Consider the following 19,014-nt stretch of genomic DNA (forward strand, 5'->3'; position numbering starts at 1 on the left):
TCGATCTTTACTTTGCTATGCCCACGTATCCATGTGGGCCCCGAGTCCCTCGGTGGATTTATCGTCTGCGTCAGCATTAGTTGGGTGGATCAGAATCAGAAACTCTCTGTGATCAGAGCTGCTGATGGGACTGGGACAGACAGGTGAGTAAGGACTGGGTGAAACTGGAGAGCTGGTAACACTGAGCCACGGAGCTATAAATAGGACGATGTCCTGAATCTCACACAACAGTGAATCTTCTTTAAAGAGTAACCAGGAGACAGTGATTCATTATCATGTTAAAAAAAGCGCTTTTAACCCTTTTTTTTTCATTTTAGTCCAGTGTTATGGACACATACACTGACACATGTATCATTAGTTCTCCATGCATTAAAGTCTCATATTACAGGTGGTTGATCAATTATTCAGGGCAAATCCTTGGGGTTCAGTGCAGTCTCTACATAACATCAGAGATGATGTCATCACCTGCGTGTGTGTAGAGTGTTTGAATCAATCTGTGCCAGTGCTGACAGGCCACACAGGCGCAAGCAAAGCTTTACTGTTGATAGGGATGCAGGATATGATCAAATAACTTACAACAACTTATAATGTTTGACATTCAACAGTACAACAGAAACGGTTGAACAGGATAGAACTGCACTTTGACCACATGTTCTAGTACAGCCATGGGCAAACTAAGGCCGGGGGCCGGGTGGGGCCCGCTTGCCTTGTAATCCAGCCCACCAAATTTGTCTAAATGATGTTATGAATGATGAATTCTGCCTTTCTGTGCAATGTCTGTAATTCCCCAGAAATGGCTCAAAGCAGTTTAGCCTTTATGCATGACATTTACATGTCATTTATCTTAATGCTCCATCTGTCTGCTCCTGACTTGCACCCCCTGTCTTGCCCACGCCTGTTCTAGTACCACATACTTGTCATTCATTTGGAACAACTACAGTATATTTTCAAAAACAGCCACACAGTCAATGTTCCTCCAAACTGAACCAAACTGAATCAGCCAGTCACAATGTGTGCAGTAACACACAGATCCACAGGGTGTTCCCATAGAACGGTGTTATTACAGTCATAATTCAGGAGGACAATGCAGGTATCATCAGTCATACCCTCCAAACAAAGGCTCTCACCTGTTCAAACTCCTTGAGTGTGTGAAGCTGGAGAGGGAGAGAGCTGTCCGTGTCATCGCTGCACAAATCTAAAGAGAGAAATCAGAGACAAATGTTTCAGTTAAACAGGAGGACATGAGCATTCATACTAGAACTGGGACTAGAACTCTGTTTAGAAGCAAGAACAATTTACAACCACTGGCTGTGTGGTGTTTGCTTGGCAACATATACATTTGCAGTTCAGTGTAAATAAATATATTAGCTTTCTTTGTTCCTTATTGTAGTTGTTTATTTATTATAGTATTTTTCCCTTTAATTGAGGGAAAAAAAATTCATGATTTAACAACTTAGCCTAAAATGAGCTTGAACTGTTTTACAGACCAGAAACAACCACTGACTGATATCTACCTGTCATGTGACCTGTGTTCCTGGATGATGAATCCTCTTCTGTAGCACTGGGAAGATAAACAAAACACATTATCAACAACCTTATAAAACATCACAGAGATATAAGTCAGTGACAAACACCTCACACCCACGACAGTGCATCGCTTCTGTCCTTTATGGAGGTGTAAATAAAACAAAGGAAACAACTTACTGGGTCTGTTTGTATCTCTGATTTCACTTAGATCCTTGTAGGAGAACAAAGAGGAATGTAAGTGAATGAGGAGATTTTTGGGTGGGGTGGGTTCAAAGTTCAGACTTCGTCCTGGACCTTTCTACGTATTAGTGTCCTACTGTCCCCTGACCAAACAAAGTGGTTTATCACTATTTCAACACTCTGCTCCTGGAGAACAGTGAAATATCGTCTCACTTCTTGTGAGACGATGTCAATAACCCACCAAAAATGTCCATAACTGAAAGAACATGTCGATAACCCACCAAAAATGTCCATAACTGACCAAACAGCTGTACGTGCATACCATCGCACCGACTACCACAGCACCAAACTATTTTTGCCTTATCACCATGTGTTTACCAGTGCTCCATATACTGCTCATCGCTTCTCATTCCTCACTCTGCACATTGTAAATTCTTCTGACAGCTGCTGGGTCAGAAAATGCACAGACAGTTGCTCCTGCTGCTGCTGTTGTATTTGCAGCTACATGCCAATGGTTTATATATTTACCAGGTGAAGAATGGGGTAGGGTCATGGTTCAGTGGGCAGTGTTTCCCTATAGCAGACCGGTCATTTACTCCCATCAGGAACCATGTATCAGTAGTCAGACTGGCAGGACTGTGAGTTGAAGAGGTAGACTATACAGTGGACTAAATACCCAATCCATGATCTATAATCTGACGTCTAATCTGAGCATTTCCAATGCAAACAATTTAGGATCGATTTGAAGAACAATAAAAAAAACCATATAAAAATAATAACATGGTCATCCATGAATACTGTATATATGTTCTCTCTAACTTTAACATGTGCATGTGTCGAGAATGATCCAGTCACATACATTATTAAGCTCCACATGGTTGAAGATGCTCAGTGTGAAGCCCTGTGACTGTGGATGGTTTTATTGAATGGAGACTAAAGCTAATTCAGCTTAATTGACTAAACGGTCCACTCCAGCCCAGACCCTGAAAATGAATCAAGTGGTCCAGTAGAAGATGAACTGATTAGAGAGTAGAGTAGGTCCCACTGCTGCAGACCTGTGTCTTCTAACAAATACCTGAGATGTTCTGTGTCAGGAGGAGGGGCCGGGTGGTGCAGTAAGTTGGCCTATATATCTGCTGACATGCTGCTGCTGCTGCACGGGGCTTTGTACCCATGTGAGGATGCCACTGCTGTGGGCCATTGTCATGCAGTTATGGCAGCAGATTGGTACTGGTGTTGTGGTTCTGTCTGGTTCCAGCACATTTTGAACATTTATTTATTTAATAATAGCCAATATTTATTACTCACTCTGGCTCTGAAGTGTGTCCTGGACCCAGTGGCCCAGATAGGACACTTGTAATGTGTGCAATGTGTTCTCAAAGCAAAGTAGGCCACCGTGGATGATTTAGGTGCGTGATTATACGTGCATGTGTCAACGTAAACGTATATATATATATTTTTTTTTTTTTAAAGTGGGTCAAAAATAGGTTGTAAAAACCCGTCAGTATCAGACACAGAATGTGAGCAGCAGTGATGGATTGCTCCTGCAGCTAGGCTACTGTACTGATACGTTCACGGACAGTGTGGATGAAATGCCATCATTGTTAGGGATTTATGACATCAATGACACATGGAATCAGCACAGGATGAAGAGTTGATGTAATGAAGCCCAGTCGATGTCCGTGTCCAACACCGCTGCGTGGCTCACCTCTCTGACTGTCCCCAGATCTGCTCCGGTGACGACGACGAGCTCCAGTCCATAGATGCTCTTCTCTGGACAGCGGACACACACACCGGTGGCCCCGCTGCCTTCACATCAGCCGTGCATCTTTCAGCTCGCACGTAACAAAGCAATCATCCAGGGACATCTTCATCCTCAGCGTCGACGTCTGCAAGCGCTGAACGTGAACGTGCCTGAGGATGTGCGCGTCCCCCGGAAAGAGTCCCCCCCCCCGTCTCCACTCCCCCCTCCTTCAGAGCAGAACCCCTGCTGCTCTGTTCTACTCTGCTCTTTTCTGCTACCATCTACCATCCTCCTCCTCCTCTTCCTCCTCCTACGGTGTTCTAAACAATAATGACCTGATAAAGTCCCACGTCCACGCAGTCCAGGGAAAGTGAATGATATTGACAAATGAGACGTTTACACTGCTGATAAAACCTGTTTTTTTAAAGGTGCACTACGTAGAATTTAGGTAAAACATCAGACCACAAACACAACACAAATGTCACCACCTATGGCCTAGCTATTAATGCTTGCAGTGAAAAATTACGATTGTTTAAGTGAAATGTAAATGCATTGCATTAAACCGCGTCATTACATACTTACAGTATTAGTGTTAGACAAAGTTGGTCAAGAAACCTTCAAAAATAACAAATTAATTTATATAATTTAAAATTTTTAAATGTCCCCTTTCAAAGATTCCCCCTTTTTATTATTTATTTTAGTAGTTAGCCATAACATTCTTTTTTTTTAAAAAAAAAACTAATAAAATAAACTAATACACATTATTACAAACCTGCATATAAAGTAATCCACAGGGACAGGGTTATTTTAGATATCACTCATCTATGTTTCTTCATTGGCGTGAAGACCCTGCCCAATTTTCAGAAATAGAAAACTGTGTGTGTGTGGGTCCCCGGTTTATCGCAGAATGGGATTAGGGGGAGACAAAGTTAATGAGATTATCTCAGTGTTTGTCTAAGTATTAAATGCCAGAGCAGCCAGAGGATGTGGAGGAGGAAACAGTTTCAATAATCACTTTGGCGACCACAGCTGCAGAAATAGAAGTGGGACTTGTCCCTAAACCATATTCCATAGAAGAAAGAGATGAAGATCTGTGTGAGGAGGATGAGTCTGAGAATCTGAGTCATCACAAACATGACGCATTTGAAACCAACACCTGAGCAGCGATTTACTGAGCAGCGCTGTTTAACATTCACCTGGGTGTTTGTCACGGCTGAAACCTGCAGACGTCCCGACGTCCTTTATTCACTGTTCCAGCTGGTCGCATAAAGCTGATGAGGTCCCTTTTACCACAGCACCCTCTACTGGACTCAAGGTTAAACGTAATCACAGTGTGACTTCAGACGCCACAGGTGACCCGAGTTACTCCTAATTAGCAGCTCGACCTGGTCCGGGTGGACAACAGAGAGAAAGGTGGTCTAACACTTTGTTCATTAATTGACTGACATCTTCTTTTGCCAGAAGATGGCAGTGATGGGACAACCCTATTCTAGTACTATTATCTGCAGCTAAAACAGATAGAATTTTATCAATCCTTCTGGAGTTCCCTTGGAAATATTAGGGATTACAGTGATCAAGGAAGAAAAAAACAAAAAAACAACCCTGGCAGGGATTAGAACGGAGTCTGTCACCTTGGTCGTCTGGGCCCTTGAGGGCCAGGACCTAAACATGAATGAGACAATTAAGTTTTCTAGCCAAAAAACTGACCATAACAGATTATAATTTAGTACAAACTTATCAACCAGAAGAGAGGCTTGGATTATTTTAATCCAATAGGACAACCAAAAGAGAGGCTTGGATTATTTTAATCCAACCTGACCGATCAGATCAGAGATCAAAGTTAGAGCAATGCACGAATGTGGATTAAAAATGTAATACGATGTAAACCATTCATTACATAACTTTCCTGTTGAAGACACTTAAGTTGTAAATTATTTACTGTAAATTATCATATTTATATTAGCTAATACTAGACTTTAAAAACTCAACATCCTAAGCGATCAATCAAACCACAACTGTCTACAAAAATAGGCTATGTCCATCACTGACGTCTTCTGGCAAATGCACAAACAGACAGGAAGTTAATTATAACTTAATGTCCAGTACAGGATGTTCCTCTTTCTCTTTAAATCCACATTTGTAGTCTTAGAAGCATTTTCTAGGGGGGTTGCTGGAGTGTCTGGTTTTTAAAGGACATGTAGATGAGTGCAGAAGAAGAAAGGGTTAGTGTTAGTGGTCCCTGTCCCTGTCCCTGCACCACCCACTGATCATACAACACTGTGACACAGTTAGCTCAGATTAAACAATAATACATTCAATCAAAACAAGTCCTGGAGGGAGGAAGACATTTTCTCAAGACAAGGCTGACATCTAGTGCCACAGTGATGAAATGAACCTCTTTCTGAAAGATCTGCTCTATGCTAGTGTCAGTGTCATTTTAACCAATTAACATATTTCATTAAAAAACAGAGAGCACTAACAGCCCAGAAATGATGTTTTCCCACATTTTGTGGAACTAAGTTGAAAAGAGATATCATATATTGAAGGATAATTTTCCCTATTGAAAGAATTGTATAAGTTGCAAAACAGTACAAGAGGCTGGAAGTACAGTATATCTTTATCTCATTGTAAGCTCTTAAGCTTGGACATGCAAAGGAGTAAAACCTATTCATCACAAAGTGCAGTGTTTAATATAATTCCTTATGTCATGTTTATATGTAATCAATAACACACACACACAAAAGCTTTTTAAACTTGTGAAATAAGTCTGTGGATTTTTGTTGTCTCTACTCAAGTGCTGTCTGACTGACCTGGTGAGAAAAGCAGAACCTGAACCCCTTCCACCTCTCCCTCCTCTCTGGCCATTAACCATGAGTTATGGCACTGCGGCCATCACAGCCAATTGTCTGGATGATGTGCAGACTGTGCCTCACTCACCAGGGTCGCAGCTCCTGGTCAGCTTTGAGTCTCAACGCAGGTTAGCAGAGAGTTTTGGTGACTGTCTAGGACATTTTAGTTCCCACTTATTCAATAGCTAACATTTAAACTACATTCTTTGTCATGACTCCAGATTACTGGTGTTCATTTTAGATTTTTCTCTTCAATAGTACATTCTACAAAGACGGTCAATGTTTTAAAATGGTTTTTGTTTCCTTATGTGGGACGACTCTGTGGTGTGTAGAGAGAAGGAGGGAGGAGAGTCGGAGAGAAAGAGGGAAGGAAGGAGAGGGGGAAAGAGAGAGAGTGAGTGAGAGAGCGACAGAGAGAGAGAGAGAGAGAGAGCAGTATTGGCTTCCAGGAAAACTCCTATTACTGTATCACTGGGAAACCTGCAAGTGGATGTGGCATCAAGGCGATGCAGATGCAAGACGCAGAGGCTGACTGTCAGACACTGCACTGAACAGGACAGTAAGTGTTACTAAATCATTGTCTCTGCTTTTAGTCTGGAGCTTGGAAATGAAATAGCAGGCTGCAGTGATGCACAGAGCTAGCTGAGGCCAGCTAGGCTACTGCAAAACAGCAGTCAGAATATTTTAGACCTGGTAGAACAGTGGTGTTATATTACATTTGTAGAACTTTAGGTTTGTTTTTGAATGATTTCAATGATACCCAATAGAACGACACTTGAGCAGATACACACTTAGTGTGTTAAAGTGTATGTTTAAACCTGAACTTAAGTCTGTGCATGTGTAATGTTACTTGTTACACGCCTCACTGTTTAAACAAAAACAAAATGCTTGTATTGTATGGATTTATTGTTTGGTGAAGATAAAATACTTCATTAGAACTTGATATACCTGAAGGTCTATCGAGCTGGTCAAAGCAATTTTATGTTCCAACCTGTCAGCTACAGGTCTTGAAATTAAGGTTGCCCAAACTTTTGCACACTCATTTCTTACATCTCATTTTATTTTTTTAAAAACTACGTAATGCTGCTCTAAGAATTTCTCACGTCTACATCTTTGTAGGAAAAGAAATCTTGTTGCTGTGTTCTTCCCTTATAAAGGTACAGCAACTTATCATAAAATCTCAGAGGGGTGTCCAAACCTTTGCATACCACTGTATATCTAGAGGGTTGTGGGTTTAATTCCAGACCTGATTGAAAGCCCTGCTTTAGTGCTGTCATTCCGACCACATTTAAGAAGGTTCTGGTGAAGTATTGATGGAATACATGCATTTCTTAGATACAGTCTTAGTTTATAACTGTTAAGTTTAACTGATAAGTTTTGAGTTCTTGGCTCTATTTGGGAAACCTCGTGTTTGTGCAAAACAATTTTTAATGCCTGTTATTCAGAATTTTAATACAGCAATGTGGTTTAAGAAATTAGATCAATCCGTGATTAGAGCGAGAGATTTTGTAACTCCTTATTAAAAACTGGAGAATGATCCAAAAAACCCAAAACAACTAATGACTAATATAACCAAAACTACATGCACATTAATGGAACAGGAGCTTGTACTTCTCTCTCTGTGTGTCCTGTGACAGTATCTCTGTCCTTGTTCAGAGAGCCAGGCATTTATTGGCATGTTGAAGCTTTGTGCACAGAGAAAAGCTGTTGATCTTATTAGAATGGTGGATTCAAAGGGAACTAGCTGAATCGGAGGAAACACACACCGGCACAAACATGAGTGTGTACCTAAACACAACTTAAAAAAAATCTATTCCTCAGGCTGATGTTTAGTATTTGAGTGGATGGACTAAAACAGGAGCCTGTGTTCCCACTAATTAACATTGAGCCTGTGTTTGCAGCCTGATGCTCAGAGTAGTAACAGCCGACCTGTAATGTTAATGATTGATCAAAACTCTAACACTCACATCTATAACAGCTGGTTGCTAAGAGCCTGAGGAGACTGATGTGTAAAAACAAACATGACTGTAGAAGGTGAAATGCATAAAAATAATTACATTTTTTGGAATTTTTTTTAAATCAACGGAACAACTGTTTTGTGCTTTGTTTATGTGGTTAATTAACATTTTAATATTAGTTGTGTTTTACTTGTTCCTCTGTTTAATGAAATAATTTAAATGCAGACTCACTCCTCACCCAGTCTGCTGGGACAGTCTCACCAGTCTGTGTTCCTGGTCTACAGCACATGCTCACAGGGGTTGCCTGGCACCTTAGAAGATGGTGGGACTGAGAAACCGTTCCACATGGGAACCGTTGCTGCTCAAGACGTCCTGCATCAAGTCCTGTGCCAACGGCTGCTCTCTGGGCATCACTGCAAACCTCACCTACGCCAACGCTGACATAGAGCCTGTAGAAGGTAAATGTTGGGATGGTAACCTGTCGATTGTGGTAGACTGCATTTCGACCTGTTAGTCACATGTTTCAGTTATACCTAATGTTATTTAAGAAAACTTCAGTCTCAGTCTAAGAGTCTCTTAGATATACATCGTGTAGAATTAAATAATGTTTAACGTTTTCCAACTTTACGTGTACAAGTTGATGGCCTTTGTGGGGTGGTTGAACATTCCCCCTCCTCACCCTCACAAGGCTGCATTGAAGGATGACATTTGGACCTGGTGCAGAAAAAACAAAAGCTATTCGGTTTGGGTTAAAACATGAGGCATATTTTATAAATGTATAAAAATAACTTTTTTTATCTGAATTAAAGAAATAAAATAAAATTCTAAAAGACTCATTTTACACAGTGTAGCTTTAAATAAAGTGTAAAGCATAATTAAACACACCAACTTTAATATATATTATAAATACAAAATGTAGTTTACTTATAGCAGTGATACTGCAGGTAGTATGGTATATCAGTTACAAATCTTTTAGCAATTTTTTTATCCAAGCAAACATGCATGAGTGAATGACTTTTTCAATAATTACAATTAGGCCCATTTCCTAAAATTAAAAAAGTTTAAATGAAGCAAACGTCTGAAGTTGTTTCACATTGTTTCATGTATTTGCAGGGGTATTTGTGTACCCCCTGGGGGAAAAGGAGGTTGTGGTGGGCTTTGAAGCGTCCATCTCAGGCCGAATGGTTGGGGTCCAAATCGAGAGCAGGGGGAAGCTGAAGGACTGCTGTTTGGACTGCTGCCCTGGACCTGGTCTTGAAGGCCACTGTGAAAACGGTCAGCAGTGGGGCTGCTGTGGGGGCTCCAGCCATGATATTCAGTGTACTAAGGGTGAGGAAGGAGAAATGCAGTGTCATTTTAATCACCATTAAAGCAATACGTTTGATTAGCAGCAGTTAGCCAGATTGATAAATGCTTTATGATGTGAGAGTATGCTTTTTAGCTTCAAAAAACCTCAGAGCTGATGATGAATATTTAAAGCAAGGATAAACGTCCAAACACCACCATGTAAATTCAATATCAATAACCAAGGATCTACTTAGATTTAAGCTCAGAAAACCAACCATGTTATTGGATTGCTCTATATTATTGGCAGAAAAAATGTTTAAATGAATGTGAGTGTTCATACTCAGTCCTATATTTTGCCTCACTACGGATAAAAAGGATCTATATATTGTTGGCTGCCTGCCTGATGATAAAGTGCTGTTAATTTCACACAAGCTGTATATCATCACAGAGCGAGGCATTTATTTTTGACAGAGGGCGAAATGTACAGAACAATAAAGGTATATATGGTTAATTTTCTGCCTATCGTTAATTCAATTTGAATATTTTTCTGTTGAAAGGTCTTTGATATGTAAGTAAATACAATTGAACATTTCTAGGGCACCTCATCCTGGATGAAGACCTTGAACGAACCACCTTCATCGTTGGCACAGGGGTCATCGGTGCCATGGATATTGTGTCCATCATTATAAGCACCACACTTGAACTTCCCACATTAGAAAATGGAGCCATCCACATCACCTACCCGTCCTTACTAACTCCTGTGGTCACCGGTCAGATGACGGCAAGCAAAAGTGAAAATAGCGGGAAGTTGGAAGAAACAGGGTATTAATACCACCAACCAGCAGTACAAGTGGTCTCTCTGTTTGAAGAAATAAGATGCAAACTAAAAGTAAAATGTCTTTGTCTTTACTTTTATATATATATATATATATATATATATATAAAAAAAAAAAAACAAAAAAATTTTTTTTTTTTTTTTTTTATATATATATATATATATTTTTTTTTTTTTACTCTCTCTTCCTTAGAGCCACCCAGTTGTTTCGGTGCCACCTCAGGAAAACAAGACCGTGTCCTGGGCTCGGAGCAACAGTGCGCTCATGCCATCTTTATGGGTCCAGCTGCCAACCTGGCACCATATGAGCTCAACTTTCAGCTGCTTGTCAGAGGCGCCTGTCTACTTGCCGGTAACCACATGACCTGGCCACTGTGACATAGTGGAACAGTGGATGACCATCTATAGCTCAACCAAATATTAGATATTCAGTAGCTAGTACACTGTATCTTTAACACAACCTTACATTTAACATGAATGTTGGACCTGAAAACAAGCACCTCGAAACAAAAGAGATTCTGCAACGTATGGTAAAAAGCTTTATTATTATTTACTTCTTTTGCAGGCCTGGAGAGTCCCACCCACGCTCTAAGAGCAGATGCAGACCCAAGTGCCCAGAGTGCTTCTGCCACATACATCACTCTGGCACAGGAGCATCCGTACGACCGACATATAGAGATCATTTTGCACCTAAGTGGTAGGGAACAACGAGCTGTTCAACAAATGTCTGCTCTGTGTAGAATTCTGTTCATGATTCTCCTACACTCCAACACTGCTGCAGAACCCCACAGTCCACTGGTCATCTTAGAGAGAGGCAGACTCTCCTTCAGCCAGTATGAACAGCAGATTTCCTCCCGTCGTGATTTCATTCGCTGCACCCGTAAAGATTCAGAGCCTGAAAAGAAGGTCCTCGAATTAAATTAAATTTCTATGATGACATCATGCACACCAGTCTTCGCTCTGTTTGAAAGTGGCTAAAAGCTGCCTCTCCAATGACTTTACCTTCAGCTTGAGTTTGTGAGGAAGCGGTACCACAAGGACATTTTGAACAGTCCAGTGTTGATGCTCAACTTCTGCCCTGACCTGCTGTGTGAACCACAGGAGCTGCACAAAGCTACCAGAGAACTGCTGTTCCTCGTAGATCGGAGCGGCAGCATGAGTGGCAACAACATTCAGCGTGTTAAGGTGATCTGTTTCCAACATCAGACGTAGGAGCCACAGATTAGCAATCAGACTGTTTTGACTCCATTCTGTCTCCATCCATTTGGTATCCACAGGAAGCCATGGTGGTAGCACTGAAGAGTCTTCCTTCTGGAACCATGCTCAACATTGTGGGCTTTGGAACCACCATCAAGCCTCTGTTCACCACCAGCAGACTCTGCACCGACGTGGGCTTCAAATACTGATCTTACCTTGTGAAAAATCTGATTTAGCCTTTCATTTACATTTTTTTTCACCAAGTAATGATAGTCACTATCATAATCAAACCCTATAAAGGTTTGAGACCAACGTTTTCCCTGGTAACCTCAAAATACTGTTACCATACAAGTGTAATTACCAATGAGTGTGTTTAACGTAGTAATTGTAAAGTAACACCAGTGTTTTCACTGAGAGAGCAGTGATTTAGTTAAGGTGGCACGGTGGTGTCTGTCGTTCATGTTGCCTTGCATTTGATTTGTTTTGATTTTGAGCACGTGGAGATCTAAAAACACAAGGATCTGACTTAATGAATCAGCTACATAACAGCAAGACTAAACATGCAGTAGGATAATTATGCATGTTGATTCATTTTCCTTATTTATCATTATTCACTGTTCACAACAGTGCATCTGTGTGTGTGTTAAAACCTGCCAGATTAATCCATGAAGTGCAACATTTCTAGAAAAGGAAAACGCAGCAGCTGGAGAATTTAGAGCACACTGTTGAAAGCTGTTTTTTTTTCAGGACTCTCTGTTCTGCTTTGTTCACTCACTAATCAGGCAATAGGTCAGATCTTTGGGTTGCCTTAGTAGCAGAGTATCAGGTATTACACGGAGCAGAAGCTACAAGAACAAACAGTCTTTACACATGCACCTCTCCATATGGTGACCTTTCATGCACTTTCACTGTGGCAGGAGATGTGGCTCCATCTCCTCCTCCTGTCAGCCGTGTTTGTCCACCGTGTTTTAAAGCAGGTGCTAATGCATGTATGTTTGCTCACTCTTTATGGGACAGGCACTGATTAAATTATTTCCTTCGCTCAAAAGGGTAATATTAAATGTTGAATTTATCTTAGCTGGACATGTGACCACGCAGCTCTGATTGTCTCTCTCTCTCTCTCTCTTTCTTCTTTTGGTATGTTCACACAGGTTACTCTCATTCAGGCATTTGAATATGTTCAGAGGATGAGAGCTGACATGCGGGGCACTAACCTCCTGGGGGCACTGTCCTGGGTCTACCAGCAGCCTATGCAGCGCTCGTATCCTCGACAGGTCTTTGTTATTACAGATGGCTCTATCGGTAGTGTTGCCAAAGTGCTGGAGCTGGTCCGGAGAAACACATGCACTGGCAGGTTTGAAGACACAAAATGTACAAAAAAAGTGTTAACATATTTTAAACAAAGCATCTGGATACAACCATGCAAGCTAACAAGATCATAAATAGAAAACATAAAAACCATCTATCTAAATTGGTAAAAAAAACCAACAGGTGTCTTTTAAAAATCCTTGTTTTTCATAAAAACTGTTTTATTTATCGATTTGTTTACAACTGTAATAGACTTATGAAAACCCATGTATAAAGAATTTTAGTGTTAGGAGGGAATCTTTTAAACCAAATTAGTATTATCAGGTTCAAGGAGAACATGGATACAGAGTGCAGGCAGGATGAGGTGATTAATATGACAGTGGCAAAGCGCAGGAGAAAAAACAGGACAAGACAGGTACTGGTGGTCATGTGAAAGTGAGAGAGAAGCACTATGAGAAAAATTTAAATAAAAAAAGACGAGATTTTTCTTTGGCCACGCCCAGTAATTCAGTTAAGTGCTCAGTGCTGCAGTAAGGATCCACCCCTCTGGTTTTGCCCAGACCCTCAGGCATGGCACCGTAACTTCATTTATCCTTCATTAGTATTCTCGTGTTCAACTGACTCTCTCTGCTGTATTTTGGCTGTTGTGCAGTCAGTCTAACAGTGGTATGGCATTTAATAGATTTAATTTTACCTCTGTTAATGAGTGATGATTAATCAGGTGTAACATTCATGTATGGTGTTTTCATAAACACAAGATTTATGGCATTTGGCCTTTTTTTATTTCTTGCTTTATTCTAACTCTCATGTAGACAGAGTAATCTCTCGAGGCAAATACTAGAAGCGTTGAACTCTTTGGGTTTTACTTTAACCTGTAATTGATGTCCAATCCCAGAGGTCATATTTTGTACAAATACACGTTTGTAAATTCTGAATACACACGTTATGTGTTAAAAAACACAAGATTTTGCAGCACATTACCTGTGTATTTGTATATTTCTCTCCTTTGCAGATGTTTTGGTCTTGGCCTTGGTCCTCGAGCTTGCAAGCGCCTCCTGCAGGGCGTGGCCAGATTAACAGGAGGGACCACAGAATTCTTGGACGATGAGGAGAGGCTCCAACCCAAGGTGAGCAGCTCTGCAATACTCCCACCTACTGGAAGAAAAATGAACTAAACAATCTTTAGTCTAAGATAAAAAAAAAATCACAACTGTATTATTATAAAATATTTATTATTTTATGCATAACCACCAGAATGCAAAATTAGCAAAATAATACTTACTGTTAACAACAAAACTGCAGTTGGCAAAATGCCTTCTGTAAGTGGTAGACATTTTTTCTGCCTTTTACAATAATAAATCTAATAAATTTAATGCTTTATTTTAAAGTTTTAAAAACAGCTGGCGTCATTTAACCTATATTTCCGTCACTTCCTGGATCTATTTTTCCACCGGTGAAGACTTTTACCTAGAAATGCTTTGGGCAATTTTTACTGCTGTTATGAGTAAGACTGAATATTGTGACACATTGACTTACAGTTGATCAAGTTGCTGAAGAAGGCGTTTGAACCTGTGCTGACTGATGTAAGGATTGACTGGTATCTGCCTGAAAACATGGAGGCTCTTCTGTCACCCAATGAAATTCCTCCGCTTTATGCTGGCAACTGTCTCATTGGCTACTGCACTCTGTATGATATGACCAGTTTCAAAACAAAAAAGATAGAGGTATGCTGTCATTTCTAATAAGGTGCATCTGTTTGTTAGCCTGGTAAATGGACTTGTAATTGTTACCGTGTTTAACAGATTCCAGAACAGGGCTTTAAAGGTGTTCATCGTGGCTCAACTGGGTCCGTTTTTGGACAATCAAATGATGAATTATCACCTCCTCCAACCTCTGAATTAATGCCTGTGGTAAAATGTGCAGATGGCAATGACTTAGAGGAAGCATTGAGGGAAATTTCAAGAGAAATTTCCTCTGAGTTCTCTTGTGCCAGAGACACAGACACTGGTACCAGCCCAGGTCAGATGACAATCAGTAGGAATTCCATTTTTCTCTTTGAAATTTTCTGGCATACTTAACAACACATTGTGTCCATCTGCTGTAGGTGCAGAACTGGATTGGTCTAATGATGTGATGAGGAGAATCCAGGAAAGTTCTTATATCCAGGAGCAGTATGTCCTCACTCGCTGCTCCATCAGCAGTGAGCGGGGTCTACAGATGCAGTCCCTGTCACTCTTACAGGCCTCATCCAACTCTGACTCAGCGGGTGTTGCCTTTCTGACTGATCCAGAGTCCTCTGGTTCAGCGTTGGACACAGGTTCTCTCCCTCAGGGCCTTGAAAAGATGCCCTCTCCAGAACAGAGATCCTCCCTTTCTCGCTGGGCAGACGCTGCCTTGCAGCAAAACCTATTGCCTGAAACTCAGGATAATGCGGCAAAAAAGGTGAAAATACATAGATGAATACAGTAGTACACAAGTACTTTAAAATAACTTTGGTTGAAATGATGCCACACGACATAAGTACTACAGTACTGTAATTGCGCTACCTCTAAAGACTGAGGAAACATTCGGTAAATTACTTCAGGATGCCATATTAGTACACAGTAGAGGGTAAATGCTCAATTGAGACACCAATTTATTAGAGAATATTTACAGAATGTTGTTGTTAGTCAACAAATCCAGAATAAAATACATAACCGTGTGACATTTTAACAATAACTTACCTAAAACTTCAGAAAACTCACTGGAAATATAGGACTTTCTCATGTCCCACTGCTTGGGATACTTTTGTTTAATATGTACACCAACATTCTAGCTCAGACTATCTAGTAATACTGTATATCTACAGTCACATATACCTATACACTGATGACAGTACAAATATATGACGTAGCCTCACCTGTTTTATTTCTCAATCTGTTCCAGAGTGTACGCATGGAGCAAGGTGGAGAGTTCCGTAGAAGACAAAAAACTCTGGTTCATTCAACTATGGCTGCAAGGAGTTTCTCGTCTCCACAGGGTGAGCTGGAGATGCATCGTCTAAGGAGAGCTCTGGAGAAGGTCTCCTTTGACCAGACGCTGGGAGGCAGGCTGGAGGAAAGTGATGGGGAAACAAAGCCCCCTTCAAGAGGAACACTGTCACGGAGAAGCCTCACTGACTCTAGTGAGACAGCACAAACACATAGTCAGGTTTGGTGTGTGCTTACTGTTCCACTTATTGGGTTTGTGTCACTCACTTTTTCATTCTGAACCTCAGATGGTCTTCTGTTTCCTGCCTCGCCTTTGGACTGGGACAACTTCACAGATCCAGAGTATCTCTTTACTGCGTTCCACCCAGTTGATCCTCCCCCCGGTCAGTGCCGCTCGCAAATCCATGGCCTTCTTGGTGGCAGGCCTGTGTCCTGGGAGGTCACTGTAGACCTGGGCCACCTCTGGGACTTTGAAGGACAGGAAACACCAGGGTCTGGTGGGTACGAAGGAGGGAGAGAGGAAGGAGTAAAGGGAGAGGAAACATGGCAGGAGTTAATTCACCAGCTGACTGCTCGGTCGGTCATAAGAGACTTTGAGAAAATGGCAGAGAAAGAAAGCGACAACGGACATGGTCAGATTTTTGTTTACTGTCACATAAAAACATATTACTGCTTATTATTTACAAACTTTTTTTGTCATTTTGATGCTTTTTAAGGTTCAACAAAGCGATACCGAGTGAAAGCTATTCAGACCAGCAAGCACTGTAACATCGTCAGCATGTACACAGCATTTACTACGACTGATGATAACACCAACAAAGTGTTGGCAGACAGCACAGAGGTCAAAAACACAGGTACAATTTCATTATTAAATCATACAACCTCCAAGCTACATATAAATGCCCACTTTGAAAGGATAATACGCAGGTAAACTCAAATGTGAAAAGTTTGCTATTACAGAGACTTATCTGTATCTGAATCTGTCTAGGGTTGCATTCTGGGAACAGGTGGAGTTCCCAGTCAGGAAGTCGAAGGCAAAGAACCTTTTCTGTAGGTCTTGGCAGACGGCGTTCCAGCAGAGGTAGTGAAGAGATTGAGGAAACCTGGAACTCCACGGGTAAATGGACTAAACTGCATAAAACACATCGTACATTTCAGAGGTCAACAACAGTCTTTGTATCCTGCAGACAAGGATGACACTCCTGCCTCACCGTGTAGCCATACGTCCTGGGACTCCAGTAAGTCTTGTAAGAGGAAAACAACATACAGTAGGTCTCATGTTAACAATGTCGTAACAGATGTGGTATTTATTAAAAATCTGAAAATGTTCTTCCTAAACAACACCTTTTTTGTTTATTGTTTTTCCCATGCTTCTGTCTCAGCTGCAGGGGGCAATGCAACAGCCACAGCAATAACAGGTTCTTCGTGCAATCGCTCACAGCGATCCATAGAGAGCAAGTCAATGGAGAGCTTCTTTGGTGGCAGGTAAAGATTTCAGTTTTATATATCATTAACCAGGGATTTCAAACACACTTCAAACTCAAAGCAAAATGTCATTTTTTTAAAATTCCACCTACTCCAGGTTTCCACTGGGCAGACTTAGATCTTCTATTTCATCAGGAAAGCAGATTCCTCTTAAGTCGCACTGTTTATCTGCGGAGACAGAGAAACAACCTGAAACTGAGGTCCCAGACTACTTACCGCTGGTGAGCAGTGGTCACTTCTCATCTTGATACCAACATGTATGTGAACTCATTCAGTACCGTGTCTGTTCTCGCTGCGTCTTCAGGTGCGTCTGCAGCTGGCATCGGGAGCCTTTCTGCTGACAGAGAACTACTCGGACTGCGTCCAAATTCCTCTAGACCGACTAAAAAGGGCTTCACCTTACAGCCTTCACCGCCGGAGCCTTAGTCCACCTTTCCGCTGCACATCCCCCAGTGCTCCATCTCTTTCCACCACGGCTAAGCCCCAGGGTTTACAGAGTCACCATGTTACTCACTCTTCTACTACCTGTGTCCTCTCCAAGACCAGTGCCCCTCCTTTTCATCACACTCCTGACAACACTCCATTGATGCTGGAACCGAGGCTGCGCCGAAGACGCCTGTCTGAGCGAGAACCTGTCACCTCGCAGCCCGACCTCCCCAGTTTGGAGGAGGACTTCCTGGAGGAACCAGCTGACCTCTATCAGAGCCAGAGATATGGTCAGGCAGATAGTGGTCGTGGATCGGAGACAGACGTTTGTGAAGGCTACCTGATAGAGCAAGCTTTCCTCCAGGTAAACTGCCAGTTGGCTCAAGAGGATTTAGAGGGCTCAAGCTGGGCCACGGCTGTGGCTCTGGCCTGGCTCGAGCACCGCTGTGCAGGTTTCTTCATGGAGTGGGAGCTGGTAGCAGCAAAAGCAGATTTCTGGCTGCGCTGTCAGGAACTTCCCGAGGGACTGGACCTGACAGGGCTGAAAGGAGCGGCCAGACAGCTGTTCCTGCTGCTGCGCCACTGGGATGAGAATATCAAACTGAACATGCTGTGTTACAACCCCAATAACATGTGAGACAATCAGACCTGAGGAAACTGAGCTACAGTAGAATGAAATACTCACTACTAACGACTGTGATTCCAAATTGTTATTTTTCCTGCAGGTTCACCTAACACCTAAAGTAGTGCCAAGTTGATTTCACTATTGTGTTGCACATTAAAGAATCCTGATGTGATCCCATTACGACGATGAGAAGAGAAACCTTAATATTGCATAGACCAAGTGACCTTTTGTTATACGTATACTTTATGCAATCACATGAATGCCTTGACCTGAATGGGCTGTTGTTGAATCAGTTTTAGCTTCTTGTCAGTCTGTCTGTCTGTGTTGAATAATAAAATGTCTAATTACTATCAGTTACTGCAAATTAGATGCTGATGGGTTTAAAAATCAGAATAATTATTTGATAAATTAATATGTTTCTTTAATCTCTGTGAATTGTTTGGGCATTTTTAAGACTATGGATTTAAATGTTGTAATGTTTCAACATTCACTAAAGAGAAGTAACTAACATTGTTAATACAAAGGAGCATCTCTTTATTTTAAAAATGTTTCAGTCTGCTGATTTTTATTTTAAAAATGTTTCAGTCTGCTGTAAAATAGGCGCTAATGATTGAATTGATCGCT

The 19,014-nt window shown here is 41.4% G+C and overlaps 2 protein-coding genes and 1 long non-coding RNA gene across 4 annotated transcripts in view; 1 reads left to right on the top strand and 2 right to left on the bottom strand.

Annotated features, from left to right (window-relative positions):
• Positions 1–3,675, bottom strand: part of LOC103395986 (myomegalin) — a 35,076-nt gene extending 31,401 nt beyond the window's left edge. Inside the window, exons 1-3 of the mRNA XM_008333876.3 lie at positions 3,416–3,675; positions 1,515–1,561; positions 1,128–1,195 (exon numbers count right to left, since the gene is read on the bottom strand). Of these exons, the coding sequence (XP_008332098.1) occupies positions 1,128–1,195; positions 1,515–1,561; positions 3,416–3,468 (168 nt within the window). The 5' untranslated portion in view covers positions 3,469–3,675. The remainder of the gene's footprint in view (positions 1–1,127; positions 1,196–1,514; positions 1,562–3,415) is intronic.
• A 2,920-nt stretch (positions 3,676–6,595) lies between these two features.
• vwa5b2 (von Willebrand factor A domain containing 5B2) lies at positions 6,596–18,937 on the top strand. Its single transcript, XM_025066323.1, has 21 exons — positions 6,596–8,716; positions 9,372–9,587; positions 10,142–10,367; positions 10,584–10,732; positions 10,946–11,077; positions 11,162–11,286; positions 11,389–11,565; positions 11,658–11,768; positions 12,729–12,931; positions 13,898–14,012; positions 14,424–14,609; positions 14,688–14,904; positions 14,990–15,327; positions 15,811–16,048; positions 16,142–16,486; positions 16,571–16,708; positions 16,843–16,971; positions 17,042–17,122; positions 17,237–17,339; positions 17,437–17,560; positions 17,644–18,937. The coding sequence occupies exons 1-21, from the start codon at positions 8,578–8,580 to the stop codon at positions 18,400–18,402; spliced, it is 4,251 nt and encodes a 1,416-aa protein (XP_024922091.1). The 5' UTR covers positions 6,596–8,577; the 3' UTR covers positions 18,403–18,937.
• Positions 10,907–15,100, bottom strand: LOC112488721 (uncharacterized). 2 transcript variants are annotated; one of them, XR_003053102.1, is made up of 7 exons: positions 14,965–15,100; positions 14,676–14,790; positions 14,422–14,570; positions 13,867–14,040; positions 12,792–12,924; positions 11,383–11,792; positions 10,907–11,275 (listed from the first exon to the last, which is right to left on the bottom strand). It is a non-coding gene; the product is annotated as an uncharacterized LOC112488721 (long non-coding RNA). The 2 variants fall into 2 exon arrangements; XR_003053101.1 differs by having other exon boundaries at positions 14,422–14,790.
• Positions 18,938–19,014: the final 77 nt, after the last annotated feature.

The sequence above is a fragment of the Cynoglossus semilaevis genome, chromosome 20 (assembly GCF_000523025.1).
Source record: "Cynoglossus semilaevis isolate Cse_v1.0 chromosome 20, Cse_v1.0, whole genome shotgun sequence".
NCBI classification, from domain to species: domain Eukaryota; kingdom Metazoa; phylum Chordata; class Actinopteri; order Pleuronectiformes; family Cynoglossidae; genus Cynoglossus; species Cynoglossus semilaevis.